The sequence below is a fragment of the Coloeus monedula genome (genome assembly GCF_965178545.1).
Source record: "Coloeus monedula genome assembly, chromosome: 6".
NCBI classification, from domain to species: domain Eukaryota; kingdom Metazoa; phylum Chordata; class Aves; order Passeriformes; family Corvidae; genus Coloeus; species Coloeus monedula.
Window position 1 is genome coordinate 26,959,851 of NC_138786.1, and position 18,820 is coordinate 26,978,670.

Sequence of the window (18,820 nt, forward strand, 5' to 3'; positions counted from 1 at the left end):
TAGTGCAGAAAAATCCTATTTGTCTTACAAATCCTGGAGCAGAAGGCCAGGCTTCCAACCCCGTCGCTTTCTCAGAGACCTTTTGAAACTCAGCAAAACAAGACTCTAGGAAGGACTCTATGAGTTAGAGAACATACTGACACAGCATTCCGAGTGCTGCTTCTGACAGCAAGAGTCAGCAAGCCCTGCTTACACAAGACATCACGCCATAAGCTTTGACCTGAAAAATCAGAGCATTGCCAACACTTACAAACCAGAGTAACACCAGAAGAGAGAAAAGTACATTAAGAAGCTGATTCATAGTACTAATTACCTACAATGGGTGGGCAGGCCTCATGTAGCAGAACTTCATTAGGCTCATAGATAGAAGAGCAGCAAAATGTGGAGAAAGCTACCTACTGCTTCATTTCTCTTGCCTCCCACTAGGGATAGCTCTACAGGCCTGGTAGAAGTCACAGGGGGCTCCTACCCCATCTCTTCTATCACCAGCCCCTTTGCAGTCAAGCACAAAAGCAGCTCTCAAGGAAGGAACTTGCAACACAGTCCACAGCATGCTCTGCCAATAACAGACTATAACAGCTTCTGTCCAACCAGGAGTACATCTTAATCTGGCTGCTCCAGACTGTCTAGCAGCCTTGAACATCTAAAAGAAGTCTTAATCTTCTAACAGGTGGAAAGCATCAATGAGAAAATAAACACATGAAAAGGCAAAATTATGTATGTATCATTATTACAAAAACACATGGGAACAGCAGAAAATGGACAATGAGAAAAAAAGAAAAGAGCATTATTATGAGGGATAAGGGAAAGTGTGGAGAATATTTAATCTGTTAAGAAGCAGAAAAACTATTAAATAAGAAACAACATAAAAGACCATATTAAAAAAAAAAACCTCGGCACACACATTAATAGTGGCCTGATCCAGATTGCAAAGATACCAAAAGAAGAAGAAACTTAGCAGCATGCACTGAATTTAATCATAGGACAGAGCTAATTCAAACAGGAGGGAAAAAAGATACCTGAATCTCTCAAACTGGGATAACACACTCCATGATCTGTCTCAAAGCACAGCAATGGCACTCTATTCACCATTAAGCTAACACATCCAGTAAACCTTTGTTCAAGCTACTTACCATGTCTTCTCATTGTGATTCCTGTAAACAGCTCAGCATGAAATCAAACCCAAGCTCTTAATGATTATTTTACCTCATCATCAAGTGACACCAGCAGAGCCCGGAGAGCACCAACAGACGCTGCCATGACATTATCCACTGCATCATCCAGGGAGAAGCGCAGCAAGAAGAGAAAGCCAGCATCAAGCAGCAGACGCAGAACGCTACCCTTCAGTGAGGAAGCAAACTCTCCAGCCCTGGCCTGGAAAGTGTGCCAAACAGAGCCAGGGTTAAGGCTGTCTCATCTCAGCTGGATACATCTCTGGGCTGTCACATCTCAACATTCTGCATCTTTGCCTCCTTCCACTTCGACTGTAAAGCTGCTAAGCTGTGTGGAGGTTATTCTTCCTCTTATTTTATCCTCCATTCATTCTACAGAGGCACACAGCTACAGTTCCTTAATGCAAGAAACCCTTCTTACTAAAGTCTAAACCCATCTTTTGACTTCATCCCGTTCTGCCCCATCACCCTTCTCAAAACCACCATGTTTCTTCTTCTCTGCTGCCAGTGCCATTAGGGCGAATGTTAGCACTTCCCCCAAAAGTTAGGTGGAAATGTGCACAGAAGCATTCATTTTGCTTTCTGCTCTTGGAACATTGCTCTGTGAGTAGGCTTAGTTCTTTCTCACCTCCTACAGAAAATGCACATCATGAAGCTGGCTCAGACAACAGGAGTGAAAGGGTCAATGCCAAGAATAGGTCTGTCACAAAAGTAACATTAAAAAAAACCCAACTGCATCCAAATTAACAAGAGAACTGAAGTCGCACCACTGCTGTTGAACAGCACTTGAAACAACTTGTTGGAAGAACAACACTCTGGAACCATCCAGAGAAACCTGCATCTCTGTTATATCCCAACATTTAGCTTATCTAGCAGTGAGGATCCTCAGTGAAAAAGAATGCCCTTGTGGTGACTTTGCTCATCTTCACTGAACAGCAAAAACCAAACAACTAGTACCAGAGAATCTGGACCCTGACTCACCAGAAACTTGAATTATGGGGAGGAATTCCATAAAGTGACTTACCCTTTGAACAATACGACCTAAGACCTGTAGAGCCAGTGTCCTCTGTTGTGTAACTTGGCTGCGAGACAAATGAAAGAGCTCTTGCAGAGAATAACCAGCCCTCTAAACGGCAGGGGGAAACAAAACAAAGAAACCAAAAACACCCATCAGCTACAGGTAAAAACAGGCCCCTTAAAATAAGATTAACTGTAACATACTGTGTAACAGAAGATAAAGTGCAAGCCAAGGTTGTTTGTCACTTTGTGGCAATTGCAAAAGAGATTCTAATCTTAGATGTCACAGGAGAAAATTGAACTTCTTAAGGAAAGGAAGTACGTGCACCTTTTTCCAACACCACAGAACTTTAACAGCATTAAAGAGAAAAAACATCAACAGTTTTCTGGAAGTAATGCAGTTAATGCATGCAGACACAACTTGTCTTCAGGAGTTTGTTTCTCAAGAAAAATGCACTTTTCAAAGGGGTTTTTTTGTCACTAAAAAGCTTGACACAAAAGGAATCTACGAATCAAACACAGGAACCAGAAATGTGTGTACCTTTTCTATTACATTACACCCACCTACCTCTGCCTCTTCTCCATGGTGGTGCAAACCTAGATGTGTTGGCAAATCAGCATCTGCGGGAATCAATTCTCCTTTTAAACTGAATCGAGCTTGCATTCCCTACAGCAAAAGGGTGGAGGGAGAAAACTATTATTTCTATTGCTGTCCACTCCATTCATCTCTTAAAATAACACTTTTTACATCACCTGCTGGAAGATGGCAGTTCAAAAACTCCTCAGGCCTCAAATGCTTCAAAAAAAAAGCACTCCTATCTTTCCTTTTTTCTCAGTTTTACCTGTTTCATCCCAGATTACAATGGCTAGACTCTCACTTCCTAGCTCTCTTGAGTGCTACAGACTGAACTGATCATGTATCATCCCATCTTGTGAAAGAAAATGGGGAATCTTTCAACCTGATGAAATCCTACAGACTGAGTAGCCAGAGGACTCATTTTTGAAGCCTTCAAAAGTGTTACGGCTGAGAAGCATAATCCAGACACTAACACGCCAAGTATCAGTTTTTGCTTTCCAACCTTTTTGGTTTTCTTCTGCCGAGGTGAGGGCAAATCTTTCATCCATTCCAGCTTCTCAAACTCTACATTGTCCATGTGAATCCACTCCTTCCTGGGCTTCACAGGCAGATCATCATCTTTTTGTGGGGAGAAAGAAATGTCAGTGCTACCTTCCAAGGCAGTGATGAAGGAAATACTACTTCTTTGCCAAGCCACTTGGCTTAAAGGCTCAAATACAAGATTATGTAAAATAAAAAGAAAACAATTTGCAAACTGACTGTTGTCTGATGCATGAACATCAAAGGTTTAAAGCTATTTTCATCTTTCATGAGAGCAGGAAGAGGAAGTAAACAGCACTGTAATGAAATTCACAGACAAGGCTAATTTAGGAGAAGTTGAACAGAAGTCAGGACACAAATAAGGCAAAATCATCAGAACTAGTGCAGAAAAAATATCAGCCCTACTTTTGAAAAAGCAAACTAATATCATCCAAGGAAGAGAGTGTCACGGGGGGTCATGAAATGATTGAAAAGTATTAACACAAAGTCCCAGCAAATTATCAGAAGCCAGTATGATTTCAGCCTAGATACACTGAAGGCAACACAATATTTGTGCTTTGGTTGCATTTGTGATGCTGCTCTTAGTTTCCCTCCCGAAAGGCTTGAGAAGATCAGCTTGGGAAGAGAAGATCAAAACAGCTGAAAAATTGCACAGCTTTCCAGAGACAGCTCAGTGGGAAAACTGGACAGCTCAACAAGAATTTCAAAGGTGCAAGTAATACAGGAAGACATTACTAATTTAACTTTATAAAGAGCTTCGACTACAAGAATTTGAGAAACAAGACATTTGTGCCTGACATCACAAGAGTTGCCCTAGGAAAGAGACAAATCAGCACATAGAAGAATCTCACAAGAGACTGAAGAAATATGACCAGGAAAGGTAAGGCTTTGCTACTAGGATACTACCCCAAACCAGAATGAGATGAGCTAAGAAGTCTTTGCTATCTCAAAAAAAAGCACATGTAAGGACAACAACAGGCAGTCTTACAGCATAAAAAGCATTAGCATCACTCCTGCTGGAGCAGCCCAGAACTCATCTGCATTGCAGCTATTAATCCTGGTACTCTGGTCTTCTCTTGCAAGGAACAACAAGTCCCACTGAGATGCTCTTCTTTCATCAGATCTTTTCCTGCTGATAACTGGCCTGAAACCTAACCTTTTACTTTCCTCCAATCAGCAGATAAACTTTCAAGAAGGGCACTCATCCTCTCCAGAATGAAGCTTCACCCTTATGATCAATGTGGTATTGAATCAGGCAAGGAACCAAGCACAGAGTTATCTTGCTCAGCCAGAAAGCTGTTCTGCAGAATTTCAGCCAAAGGCTCAGCATGCATTTTAATTGAAGAGAAGGAAAAAGCATCTGAAATGTACGAAAGTGGAATGTTTGTGGGTGGTAGATGCAACATGAGAGGAAATAAAATCAGCAGAAAAACAAAATATATCGACATTTGTAATTTAACAAAATGTTTTCTCTATTAATCACTAAATTGATAGGGTTGAGCTAATCACTCTGTGAATAAGGTTATGCATGTTACTACCAGCCCTTAGTACTATGATCTTGTCAACAAAAAAAGATGGATATGTATTTCAAGACATCAGCAGTCTGTTACTGAGAAAACCCTTTAGAGAAGCACAAGCTGGCAGTGTGAATGCAACATTCACACTGAACTTTTTCAGACTTGGGCTACATTAAAGGCTACCACCCAACCTCTTCACTTTTTGCTTTGCTTCCCCTTTTCTCTCAGTGACAGAATTTACTTTTCCATTTGATAAGGTTACAAGTTGCTGGATAAATGCTTCACCATCTTGTTTCTAATAAACAGTAGCCTTTTATCTCATTAGAGAGGGAGGTCTGACTTTTGAGCAATCCTATTGCTTTGTGTCATCACTGGAAATTCGGCGTGACCATTTCTGCTGGGCTATTCATGATTAGTTTACCTCTGAGTATAAACAGATGCTGAAATCCCAACAGTAAGCGCTAATGTTAAATTCATTTTTACATCTCCTGCTGGCCAGGATGGGCTGCAGGCATAAACTAAAGTACTGGAAAAGCTTCCCTTGGTTTTTTAACTGTGTTTCAGCTCACCCTTTCTTTGTTGTTTCAAATATCCTGGGAGAACTTCTCTTTTTTCCTGTGCTGTCTTCTATAGGAGGCAAAAGATGTCAGCACACAACCTTCTAAACACGGAGCTATTCTCAAGAGCATTGCTATTATTACCATTACAGGCTGAACAACATGTTTCTATTGCTCCCAGAAGAGGAAGAGATGTCACTTGACCTGGTGCTACTTGTGCACTCACTTGCTCTGGGACTAAAAAGAACTGAAAATAGTCCTTTTGACTAGAGAAACTGCAAAAGGACTGTTCAGTGAAGTGTCTTCCTCAAAAAGAGGCTGAGCTTTACTTCTTCTGCACGTGTACACACAACATACACTGACAGACTCATCCCTCTCAGCAAAAAAATGCTAAATGCTTGTAATCTCTTGCAAACATCAAGCTGAAATCCCAAAATGATTCAGAGACTTCTTTAATCAGTCTGCAGGTTATACTGGAATACAAACAACGCATTAAAAGAGAGAATCTAGAGATGGAGGAAGGCAAAAATTGGCATGAAATTGGGGGAGAAGTATGTTAGGAACAAAAGTGTGAGGAAAACAACAATAAGAGCTTAAAAATCACAACAGAGAAAAAGAAATTGCTAAAGAAAAAACGCAGTGAGAAAAGCAACAATAAGAGCAGAAGCCTAAAGGGGAAACTCTTCCTTTCTCTGCCATGAGAATGTATGGGGTTGGTTACTCTAGTTACTGGAGATAAAGCAGCTTTCTCCTCATACAGACATATATAGAGCATTAAAGGGTTCTGTCATAAGAGGCAACCGCTCCATAGCACTCCACAAGAAGCAGGACATTCTACATCTTGATACTTCCCCCTCCGTCCAAAGCACAAAGAAAATAATTCTACCCTGTGAAAATCACTGTGTGGCTTCTGAGATACAAGACACAGAGTAGGGCCTTCAGGAGCAGTGTCATGCTAAGACATACATGCTCTATGTGAGCAATTTCCCTAACAGGAGAGTGATTGTCATCTCTGTGCTATCCTGTGAACAAATCACCCACCCAACACTCTCTTGTCCCCAGCCAGTACCAGTTAGAACAAATTATCCAGGCACCAGCTGAATCTCATTACTACACTCTTCTGTTTTCCTGTTCACAGGACTGAACAGAAGAGCAATGATACCTAGTTTAACACACATTTTCCCTTCAGAGGCCTCAGAACTTCAATTTCAAAAAGCAAGACCTCCCAATGAACAGCTCACTTCCTTTACATAGTGTATCACCTTTCTAATCTGTGGAGCCCATCTAGAGATGTTCTTTTCTGAACTCAAAATACATATTTTTTAATTATCATGATAAAATTCAGATTAGGATGACTACAAAGTAGCACAACCATCAATGTGGATTGATGTAAACACCATACAAATATTTCTGTTCAGAAAATTAACAATATGCACTTTGTTTCTTACCTGTAATTTCTACCTTCATATTTTCTTCCTTCCTTACAGGTTCCAGACCTGACTCCTGCATGGAAAGAGATGATCTTACACCATGCTGAGCCACAGGCAGAGATTCCATAAACTCCTCCGGTCTGTTCAGTTCCATTTTTAATTCCTTTTTCTGGCCTTCATTGTTACCACGCTGTGATTTCAAGAAAGCAACCAAACTGGGATCTGCAAGTATTGACAAAGAGACAGACAGATATGTGACAGAAAGTCTCAAAATAGTTCATATGCCTATAGCTCCTGCTATTTATGTTTCAGTCTTCTCCACATGTCTCTTTCTCCTACCAACTGTCACTTCTCTTCAAACTGAGGCACTTCACTGCTTTATGACCTCTTAGGCACATCAGCTGGGTGCAACTGACTGGTGAGGAGACACCAGAGAAAGAACTGACAAATGTCTTTCAGGGTAAAGCAACCACAAAAACTCTGTTTTCCCAGTTTACAAATAAAGATAATTGCTTCTTTTTCTCTCACTGCCACTCAAATGGCGCATCCAAACAAGACTATTAACTGTGGAGAGAATTCTGGTCTGTGTCCCTACCTGTGGACCACTCAGTGGCATCAATCTGAACACTAGGAGAACACACAGGACAGACACCACAAAAAGAATTACCTGGTCTTTATTGAACTGCAGTAGAACCGCAAGTCATAGCTCAGATATTATGTTACAAGGTGACCTTTGTTCTGAACTGACTCCCCATTCCAATTATGGTCTGACAACACCCAGAAAAAAGACATAGCCATTCCCTTCATGCTTTGAAGAGAAACATTTGGGAGGGAGATGTATTTTGAAGGATAGATTATATTCATATGGCTCTAAGATCATCATTTTACTTTCAGATTTGCTACAGATATCCCACATCATTTTGGATGGAGTGCGCTGTCTCTGAATACTCTTCATCTAGAATATGGTGTTGGGATGCTTATGCCAGAGGTGAACAGTAAGAGCTTGTGTACTGTGCCTCAACAAGGTACAGAAATACTCCAGTAAGCCGTGTCAGAGATATATAAAGTAGAAGAACATAACACCTACAGTGGTTATTTATTCTTTGAGGACAAAGGACAAGTAGTTGAAAAATGCTCTGTACCTGAGATAAGTCATCTCAAAAATTACTTCCATGTCTCTGAAACATCTATCCCACACTTATGATTGCTGCATGCTCTCCTCAATGATGCAGTTTAAACTGTCCTTGGTGAAGGACAGGCATTTAGCCCAGTCTCATTAAAGTATTCCTATTTTTTCTGAATGCAAGCAGAGCTCTCACTTTCTCACACTTCACTGTACACAGCAAGGAAAGACTGTATTCATTATTTCATCATTTCACACAGTGACAAAAAAGTCACTGATGTCAATCTGTGTATGGTATGTCAGAAACTAAGTCTACTTTTGTCCAGAGTCTCCATGAACAAGACCAGAACAGTACCAACAATAAGATGCTGCCCAGCACAGAACTGTGTACCCATTCTCATACTTCACACCATGGAGTATCATCTGCTTCATAACTAAGCAGTTAATTCAGGGACCGGACAGTATTTAACACCCACAAATCATTCACACTCCTGAATATGGAGAAAAAGTCTCCTTAATTCACAGCTCTATGCCTGTCCGGTTCCTAAATCCATCTGTAAGTCAGCAATTTAGTTTAGGAGTTGCTTCATCATGTATAATTCTCTAGTCACAGATATTCTGGGAATTCCAAAATTACTCCCAGTTTCTTTAAGGCCTCAAAAGACTAAAATATCTACAATTTTAATCTATAAGGTATATAAAAATACGTTGCTTCAGAAAATATTGTTCAAAACTACTTAAAATGCACCCCCTCCTTTTTAAATTCCTTAAGTATTCCCTTCACTAATATCCCAAAGGACGGAGTGGTGGGGACAAGGAGCAAAGATCACAAATCGGTCACAAGAAGCAAGTGCATAAACAGGGTATTTTTCATACACATGCCATTGTTATAAGCCGTGAAGCCAAATAAAATACTCGGGTCTCTGAAGGATGTACCTAAACAATCAGGCTGCAATTATTTTGTGTAGTTCTTTGCCACCTTTCCAATTATACCCATGCTGCTTGCAATGAAGTCAAGATCATTAATACGATCTTTAAAGCTGAACCCACAAGAGACTTATGCATCTAAAATGCCTCTCACAGCTAAATTTGATGCTAGAGAACCTGAAATCATGAGAACTTAAAAAAATCCTTGTCTGCCACCTACATCTGTACATCTGCTCTTCCTGAGCATATAAATTCATCAAACCAACACCAACAAGTGTTGCAGTACCCCAGATCACACAAAGTCTTATCAAACATACCACATTCAGTGTTCTCCTCTACCTTGTCATCAGCTGCCAGTGACAGGCATTCCCAGAGCACCACTGTGGACAGGGCTCCAAACCAGAGACCAGACTCCTGCCAGAATATGCCTGCACCCAACAGCCTGATAATTAAAACACTTCTTCAAAAAGTCAAGGCTAATTGCAAAGTTTTCTGCTCTACCAAGTATAGGTTTAAACTGAAATCTCCCACATGCCCATATGTTCTCCTTAACTGGGTACTGATAGTTCTGGCCTGAGTTTTAGGTATTTTGGAGGGGAAGACCAAGGGTTCTCTCTCACCTCAGCACTGCTATGACACCGCTTTCTTATCAGCTTCAGAGAATCACATTTTAGGACCTTAAACATTTATGTGCAACCATGTATTTGGAGTGCAAGGCATTAAGTGCATGGATCATCTTAATCCACAGCACAGAGGGGTGACGAGAAAGACTTAAGCCAAACCAACCCTCACCAAGAAATAAACAGTCTTCAGTTCCTCCATAGTTAGGTCTTACTCATAAGCTACTGACACGACATGGAAGTAAGATTACCCACACATGGATATTCCAAGCAGGAATTCCAAGCTCCCATCGTTGCCCCATGAATTTGCTAAGACTTCAGGACACCTACACATCCAATAAATTGCCTCATCTCTAGAGCTGACCCTGGGAAGCACATACCCAGCTGAGCCAGAAGCTTTGCCTGTTCCTGCAGGATCTCTTCCTCAGACATGGACTGCAGCTTCTCCAAGTTCTCTTTGTGAATAGCTTGAGCTTCCTGCTCACTCTTTTGGCTTCCAAGACCCTCTCCCGTTATGAGACAAGGACGCTGAGAGGTCAAAAAGTCACCATCTTTATCTATAAGAAGCAGCAGAAAAACCAGTTAGTAATTTATGTCTACAGCATCACAAATAAATCTCAATTCTGTCATTAACAGGCTTGAATAATTTCTCTTTTTATTTTTTTTTTGCCTTGGTAGTAAAGTTAGAATAGGAGTAAAGAAGTTTAGTTTAGCTTCAAACAAAACTAAAACATTTGTGCTTTAATCCCCATGTCACAACAAATATGTTGACATAACTTCCAGCTTGTTTCTTAGGGAGCTTGAGGAGGGATGGCAGGGGAAAGGAATTACGTTTCTTTAATGCAAAGCAACAGCAAGAAAATGTAAACTGGAGCATAATTCACAAGTGATGCATCAGAGTATTCTTCCAAGCTAGTGAATATTAGATTCTTTCTCTGCCCAAGAATGCCCGAACCCACATCTCTATGTCAGCTCAACCATGACCTAGTAAATATCTGCTGAGTAAGACAGGAAATTAAAATTATTAGGTAAACCAGCTTCCAGAGTGATACAGGATCAATTCTCAACACAGGCATGTTTACCTCTAACAATGTCCTGTACTCACCTTTAAGGGTTAAACACATTAGAAGTTACAGCAAGGGGCATTTTTCACACCCTGAACAAAACTGAGTCCCCTTTACCATCTGATCTAAACCCATTTTAAATGTCCATATCATTTAACCATAGTGCCAGCTAACACGCTCCCTTGGTCACCGTGACACCGTCCAGCTCTCCTGTAACCCACTAGACACGGATGTGTGGCTTTATTGCTTATGTTTTATTCATATGCTCCATATATTGACTTGGAACATCGCTATGCCCCTAAACCAGCCAACCCTGAAAGCATCAAATCCCTGTTCAAACAGCAGCAATGACTCTCAACATAACACCAGGAAGATTTGATGTCATTTCCACAGCAGTTGTTTTGCACATTGAGCAGAAAGAGGTAAGACAGAGTGACCTGGCAAAAGCTTCAGTAAGCTTCTCACCACCAGCAACTAAACTAAAGGTTACCTGGGACAAACATGTTGTTACAACAAGAAATTAAGCTCCCCCTCTCCTCTTGCTTCTAGTGATCCTGCCACAACAGTCTGGCTGAAGGGGCCAAGCCATTTTGTAATCTCTCTGTCGTGCTACTACATTTCAGAAGCATTCATGTTCAAGAGGATCACAGCTATAAGGCTTCTCTATTTCCCTTTCAGCTTTCTCAGACAGAATTACACATGCCCAATGTAATAGGACATAAAGTAAGCACAGTATAGTGACCTGGATGGTGGATTTGTGCATGCACAGCACAGCACAGCTGGCAGTTCTCTTACCAATTCTCTGACAGAGAGCAGGGCTGACACAAACTTAAGACAAATGGTGATAATCTTCAAATGACATCTGGCCTCTATTTCAATGTGAAAATATTGTGTCAGGGTAAAACCCAGACACAGGGTGGTCCTAAGAAAATTGGACTGCCCAAGACAACACAAATTAAAAATAAAAAGCCTGGAAATGCTGGTAACAGTGGAACTGGCTTCATCTTGCCTTGTCACGTTGCTGTCAGACAAGTAACTGCTGGAGGTAGCACTGACTCATCAGCACTGCCTCACAGCACTCCTTATGGAGCAAAGCCACAGTCTCATGGCAGCAGATCTGGTGACAGAAAACGGAGCTTTCAAACATTTAAGTAGGAGTGAGAACCCACATCACAGTGGTCTCAAACGCTTTCAACACAGAACCACCCTCTTCCTAAAATTGTGGAAATCAGTGATGAAACAAGAAAAACTTTACATATAACAAACAGAAGGGAAAAGGAGGACAAGAACCTTGAAAAATAAATCTATTTCCCTGTGTGAAGCAAAAAGGAAATCAGTGAGAAAGCTAACCCAATTTTCAGAATGCATCTTGGAATTTTCTCTTTAGAATTTTTAGTTGCATCTCAGACCATTTCAAATCATTGTCACAATATAGACATTCCAACTGACCTTGAGATTCCTAAACTGAGGACAACAATGCTACCCTAATTTAAAAATATGGAGCACTGATGTTATGGTTACTAAGGCTATGTAAATATGGTCGGCGGGATAGGCAGAACCTTCTCCACTTACCTCTCCTGCTGCTGGGGAGAGGTGGCTCTTCCACGGATCTCTCAGGATCCAAGGCATCCGGAGCAGCTGATTTTACTTGCACGCACTCGGCAGCAGAGGGAGCCGTCGCTGCCTTTTCAGCAGTTCTTTTCGCTGCCATCTTTTGTGCAAAGATGCTTTTTCTTCCAGCTCCCAGCTGCACCTACAAACAGGGAAGCCATGTGTCCACTTTCCTCTCCAGAGCCTCTCTGCACACCTGCCACTAACAAATGTATTGATCTGATCCTAAAGACACCCTCAGACCAGACTTTGGGACACGATACAGGGAGGCTGCTGACCTTTTCTGTGCATGTGTGACTCCTTTTTAACATACAGTTTACTGCTACGACAAAAACATGGATGTTTTTGGCACCTAGAGAAGGAAGATGATTAATTGTAAGTGAATTCAAGCAAGGCAAATACACCCAAAATGTCACCAAACACAACAATTCCAGCTTTCCTGCTGTGTGGAAGCTCTGCATAGCTGAAAACCTTGGATTTCTGAGTATAAATGGGGCTGTACTTCACTGTGCTCACCACATGCTTGGAACAGACTTCTTATAAGATGATTAGTGAGCAGCAGGGTGAAGAGATTTACACAGTAAGAAGTGGGCAAGTGGTGCTAAAATAATCCTGGCTAAATTGCTGTGTTGCCTGCCTAGGTGATGGAAGGGCATGGCTCTGAACAGCCTTGCACAGGGGATACACAAGAAATCCAAAGGAGACTAAGCTAAAAATCGCCTGTATGTCCCCAGTCCAGAGAAGCAACTTAAAAGGCAGTCTGAACATTTGGTAGCTGCTTTATGCACTTCTGCATCAGATAAACAAAACTGGTAGTTTAAAACTTTCAAAAAAGCTGTCCTTCAAAATAAGCTACCTCCTCAAAGCAACCACAGCTGTCAATCACATATCAGTTCCCAGCATCTGACTCCCACTCAGCTAGCAGTCCTTGCTACTACAGCAGCAACTGATAATAGCAACCACAGCTTCCAGTTTTACAGCCTCAGAAAAAAATTATGTCAAAATCAAAAAAGCTGCAGAAGACAACCTGAGTGACCATACTCAAATGTCAAGCCAGGAGAAATCAGGTGCAACTTCAGTAAGAACCTGCTGGACAAATTAACAGAGATTGCTCCTCAGGGAAAAACAAGCAGAACAGGAGCAATTATTACAGCACTGCAGATTTGATTCACCTTAGTGAAGTCAGCTGAAGGAGGCTAAACCAAGAAGATTCCAATGTTATTTAACTGCAAGGTATGGAGTACCTACTTGATGGCAGCTTGGTAGAAGAATTCTCTCCTACACACAGGTGGCAATGCCAGAAATACATTAAGCTAGTTCATAATCTCCAGCATACCAAGTTGGTTTTTTTGAGCCCTACCAAGCCCCATTAAGCATTAGGCTTTACTGGGAGAAAGTTTAATTGTTAATGAAGGTAGCATAAAACATCTGCTCCTAATCTTACCTCACTTTTTATCTCAGAGCGGTGAAATGTCCTTGGAAATGGGTCTCCTGTGGGCACTGGCATGGTCACTGCCATTGCACTTGTGTCTCGTTCCTGAAGAAAAAAATTCAAACCCTGTAAAACCATTGCAACAGCCAGACATGTTTGTATCATTTAGCTGAAAGCAGACTCAAAATCTCTCAGCTCTGCAGCTCACATCGTCAGCAGGCTCAGAATACCTTGCACTTTTTTAGAGACAAAGTAAGGCTATTTTCCAAAAGACCGGGCTGCCAAACTCTACACATCACTCAAAGAATCAGATAAAGGAAAACCTAGGCCAGTGCAAAGCAATGAGAACATCCCCATTAGAGTCCCGAAATTCACCCAAATCCACACTATAGCACATGCCTGCACACAAGCAGTGTGACCAGTAGACAGCTGGGGCTGGAGAGCAGATCTGAATCTATATTTAACTGAGAGCAAAAATACACCCAAAGAGCTTTTTTCTTTCAAGGTGCTCCAGGACACTGGTCTATGGTGCTGCTTCATTACACTGTAGAAATAAAAAGCAGCAACAGAGCCCTTCATCCCTGCTTAGTTCACAGCATTCAAAAAAACAAACACTAGATCATGACACAAAAAACAGGCATACAATAATTTTGCTGAAAACTGCTGTAATGTGTCGATCATGACTCTCCAATCTTTCCTCTGGATCTTCATCCTCGAAGTGGACATTAGCACTTTTGATCTTGGACTTTTTTGGAGGAGCTGGAGTTAGAGGTGGGAGAGTATCAGGAAAACCTGAGGAGGGGAAGCAACAAGAAGAAAAACAAAGCAGTCAAGTTACTGCTGTATAACCACTGTGCAACAGGTACCAGACCAAGGCTTCCTAACAGCACCTTTTATTCCTCTGATGAGAAACAAAGATGAGGAAGCAATAAGACAATTAAGAGTCCCCGTCTCTTAACTTGAAGTGTGTAGTGGAGAGAAACATGCTTGAAGATTTTATTATTTATGTATTGGCACAAGGTCCTTCCAAAGAGCTCCATAAGCAGGAAAGGATAATGAGGTCTGACTGCAAGTATTAAGGGAAGAAGCAAGGCTGTACAGAAACAAATACCTCCTTGCAGGTTGTGTTGAGGCGTAGAAAAGCACATTTCCACTGCAAACTGTTAAAAGTGAGGGATTTGTATGATCACAAACAAACTTGTTTCCACCTACTATGAACAGATCATATTTCCTCTACCTGGAACAAAGTACTGCAAGATTTACATTATTGCTTTTAAAAAACACCTTGTGCTTCTGAGATAAAGCACATGACAGAAGTGTTACAGCTACTACTGATGGAGAAAACAAAAGCAAGCCAGATCTGCTGGCTGAAAACTGGAGCTGCTAGGAGAGGTAAATCTCAAAGACACTGAGGACAAGGTCTGGATAGACAGCAAAATAAGCAATGTCCAAACAGTACAAATTACAGAAAACACCTCCTGCTGGCAAGGTACCACAGCTTATAAATATGGACTAAGGCAACAAAGGTGGTTCTGTTGGATGCTACTAAGATTGGACAAGCTAATTTTCCAAGGCTAAGGAATAAATAATACTGCAAGAAGGGCACAAATGCAAGGGAAAAGTAGCATTGGATTGAAAGGGAGGTGAAAGGCAAGCAGTGAGGAACAGTGAAAGGTGCAGAGAATCTTAGTAGCTCAAAGAAACAAACAAATTTACCATCCAACATGACTACATCTTTGCTGTCCTGTAGCGGGGGTCTCTCAGCATCTGTGCTCCCTTCCTTCCCTTTCCTCTTGTCTGCTTTCTTCACAATCTTCACTGCAGGAGAAGCTCTGGCTGCCAGGAACTGGTTTTGAAAGTGCAGCAGGTCTGCCTCAGACTCCCCAGGCTTTGGTCTCGACAACATCCTGCCTTCTTGCTCTTGCAGCCCAGCCACACGTGCTTTTCACATAGAACCCAAACACACAGAAAACTGGTAACAGAACCGGATTTCCTGGAGATAGAATGGGGACAGCATGGGAAAATTATGCAATCTTGTCCCACTCTTATGTTTCTGTACATATTACAGATCCCCAACTTCAGGATCACCCAAAGACACATCCACTTGAACTGGAGTCCCACACGAACAAAACATTGTTCTTCATCGCTGAACAACAGACTACTAGACAAGCCTACACGAGGTCTGTCAGCCAGCTAGGAGCAGAATGGCATCCAGCCAGCAAACAGCCAGACAAAAAGTGCATCACTGCCAGAATGCCAACAACATGGCCTTGGATTTGCAAAGTCAGAATAACATCTTGTCCAAGACAACAGATTTGACTTGCTCAATTATCAAAGCCATACAAGAATCTCTGAGCCACAGTATCACATAAACCTCCCCCTCCAGCATACCACCTTCTCCAGATCCCAGCATTAACATCCCTGGCAGGATGCAAGAGCCAGTCCACACAGATTTGGACAATGCACTCGCTGACTCTGTTTGCTCTCCTCCTCACTCAGATCTCCCAAGTGAAAAATGTCTTTCTTCCTGATGTGGACCTCCTGCTTCAGTTCTCTTTCACTGCCCTCTTACTGGCAGAAGCTGGGCTATTTCCAAGCATCTTCATTCACTGCCCAGGCCAGTTTGGGGTTGAAAAACAAGGGTGAGATTTATACAGACTTTTACCTCTCTGCACATGACAACTCACCAGGAAGACAACTATTCCACCTCCCATCTACCAGGCACGAAAATATTTGTGGCTCTTACTCCCCACCTCTGATTCCCAGAGCCTGGGACCAGCAATCCATTTCTCACAAGCAGCAAGTAAACTGTTTGCAAATACACTTCATTGTACTCCTAGCAAAAGCACACACCTACTTGCTGTTTATTTATGGAGCTTGCTGCCACAACGGGGCTCCCACAGCCAGACTTCACTTGCTTGCTCCCTCTTTGAGATCCATAACAAGTGGAACACGCATCCCAAGCCAAGTGTTCCATGTCCTGTCATCACAGGCTTCAAAGCCCAAAAGAGGAGGATGCCAGAGTTAACAGGCACAAAACACACAGTTGGAAGCAAAGGCTGCTGCTAAGCTTTCTGCAAGAAGCTTCCTCCACACAGACCTCTACATAAACTTCTCCAAGTCTCTCCCTATCAAAACACTTAATCAAGGAATACAGCGGGTCTTGAAACTGCCTTTGTTTCTCTGGGAAACTGGCAGCACAAGAACACAACTAAGCAGCCATTCTTCACGAGGTTGGGTGTTCCTCCAGGAAGCCTCTCCTCAAAGCCTTTGCTTCAACACACATGGGACCTGCACACAGAATAAATGTAGGGAAAACACCTTGCTTTCTAAGAGGACCTTTTTCCATGTCCCATGGAAGCCAACAAAGCACATTAGCAACACTCCCTTGGCTGTCAGCAGGAGTCATTCCTACCCACCAGAGCTCAGAGAAAACATGCAGGACAACTACAAACTCCTGAGAATCAGCACTAACCCCAGCATCCTGCAGCCTGCTTACTTCCAGCCTTGCATCTGCCTATTAAAAGCTCACCATACACAACCTGTTTGCCCAGAGGGACTGCCAGCCAGCCAGCATAAGCACCACACTGAGATACTGTCCTAGGAACCCAGGTAAGGGGTCAGGAATGCTGTCCAAGGACTACAAGCAGTCACATAGTGATTGCTATGTGGACACACTATCAACTTACTTGATAAAATCCAATACTGGTAGGCTTTTTAATTTCTTCTGGCTCATCTGCATTTACAGTGCATTTTTCTTCCTACAGCAGCAGAGCCCAACACGCAAAGGGAGACTTTTACATCACAGTAACTAACATGTATGAACTAGAAATAGTCAAAAGAGAAAAGATGCATCTGTTGAAGCAAAAAAATAATCTCTGACTGCTACTGTCATTTTTGAGCCCTGGGGAAGGTCTTTTTGCCCATTCACAAGTCTACAACTTTGCATTACTGTAATAAAATTATCAGATTTGGGTGAAAGAGGAATACAAGGTCCTGCTGTCACAATTAGTGCCTCAAATTAACCTATTTCTTCAGACCTTGTTGGCTGTGGTAAGAATTTAAAAGGAGAAGCAGAGAGTCAAATCTCAGTCCCTCCTGGGCAGCCCAGCAGCCAGGGGAAAAGTACAATTTCCCCACTTGAGATCAGCAGGCAATGAAAGCCTCACTCAGGATTACTGGCTCCTTTGCAAAATGGTGATGTGCAATCTCTGCTCTGTCACAAAAATGCTTTCTGCACACAATGCTGTAATGGCCAACAGTCTTCTTGAGACTTTTAGTTGCCACAGAGAAGGCAGAAACTGGAAAAACACTCCTCCCAGAAGCAAAACCCCAGCCACATGAGTCAACAGCTGCAAGAAATTCTCCTCAAAGAGGCTCCACATCTCATGCTGGTCACATAAGACTCAGTGACTCTGCGTGTCGGGCACACACCGTGTGCATGCACGCAGCACCTTGCCAACAGAAACGCTGCTGTCCCCAGCTTGTCTCGAGAGTCTCTGTAATAAACAGGAACCAAAACAGCACAAAATAAAATGAAAAGCAACAACCTGCCATTAACACATTGAAGAACTGATGCGTTCCCACCGCGTTCACAGCCGTCATGGACTTTCACAAACGACTCTGAATCAAGTCTTAAACAGGCAACGGCGACACGGCCTGGCAAGGCCTCTCTGACGGGGGGAATGAGGGAGAGAGGGAGGAACACAGCGGCACAGATCCCGCAGCATCTCCGTGCACAGGGGGCACTGCCACGGGACCGGGGACCGCGCGGCGCCTGTAGCCGTACTCCTCTTTACACCAGGGTAAAGGCGAAGTGCTGGGCCCCTGCCGGCTACACCGAGAGAGGCGAGGCGAGGCCAAGCATGGCCCGGGCCGAGGCCGCCCCGCCGCCGCCCCGGGGCTCCCGCGGGCCGGAGAGGCCCCGCTGCCGCCACAGCCCAGGCCGCCACTCACCTGCGCGGCACCGCCGCTGCCGCCGGCGCTTCCGCCCTGCCCCGGCCGCGCTTCCGCCCGGCCGCCGTCACTTCCGCCCGGCCCGGCCCCCGCCCCGCCCCCGCCGGGCGCCCCCCGGCTCCCGGCGCCAAGGCCCGCCGCGAGGCCGCCCTGGGCTTGTGCGGCCCAAGGCAGCTGCCCTCGTTCAAACACAGGGCATCAGCATCCCACAGCGACTGTCTGCACACACAGAAATGCGTTCATGTAAAGGCAGGAGCTGTGCCTTGTCATCATCGGC

General features: G+C 43.1%; 1 protein-coding gene across 3 annotated transcripts in view; it reads right to left on the reverse strand.

The window, feature by feature from the left end:
- RPAP1 (RNA polymerase II associated protein 1) overlaps positions 1 to 18,583 on the reverse strand; it is a 39,046-nt gene extending 20,463 nt beyond the window's left edge. For 2 of the 3 annotated variants that reach the window (XM_082282811.1, XM_082282812.1), the window contains exons 1-11: positions 18,544 to 18,583; positions 15,304 to 15,580; positions 14,231 to 14,379; positions 13,600 to 13,692; positions 12,117 to 12,297; positions 9,861 to 10,037; positions 6,829 to 7,032; positions 3,269 to 3,384; positions 2,758 to 2,856; positions 2,197 to 2,298; positions 1,207 to 1,374 (exon numbers count right to left, since the gene is read on the reverse strand). In XM_082282811.1, the coding sequence (XP_082138937.1) occupies positions 1,207 to 1,374; positions 2,197 to 2,298; positions 2,758 to 2,856; positions 3,269 to 3,384; positions 6,829 to 7,032; positions 9,861 to 10,037; positions 12,117 to 12,297; positions 13,600 to 13,692; positions 14,231 to 14,379; positions 15,304 to 15,493 (1,479 nt within the window). In that variant the 5' untranslated portion in view covers positions 15,494 to 15,580; positions 18,544 to 18,583. Of the gene's footprint in view, positions 1 to 1,206; positions 1,375 to 2,196; positions 2,299 to 2,757; positions 2,857 to 3,268; positions 3,385 to 6,828; positions 7,033 to 9,860; positions 10,038 to 12,116; positions 12,298 to 12,433; positions 12,508 to 13,599; positions 13,693 to 14,230; positions 14,380 to 15,303; positions 15,581 to 18,543 lie in introns of those variants that run through there. The other variant, XM_082282813.1, reaches the window with a different exon arrangement.
- Between the last annotated feature and the right edge of the window lie 237 nt (positions 18,584 to 18,820).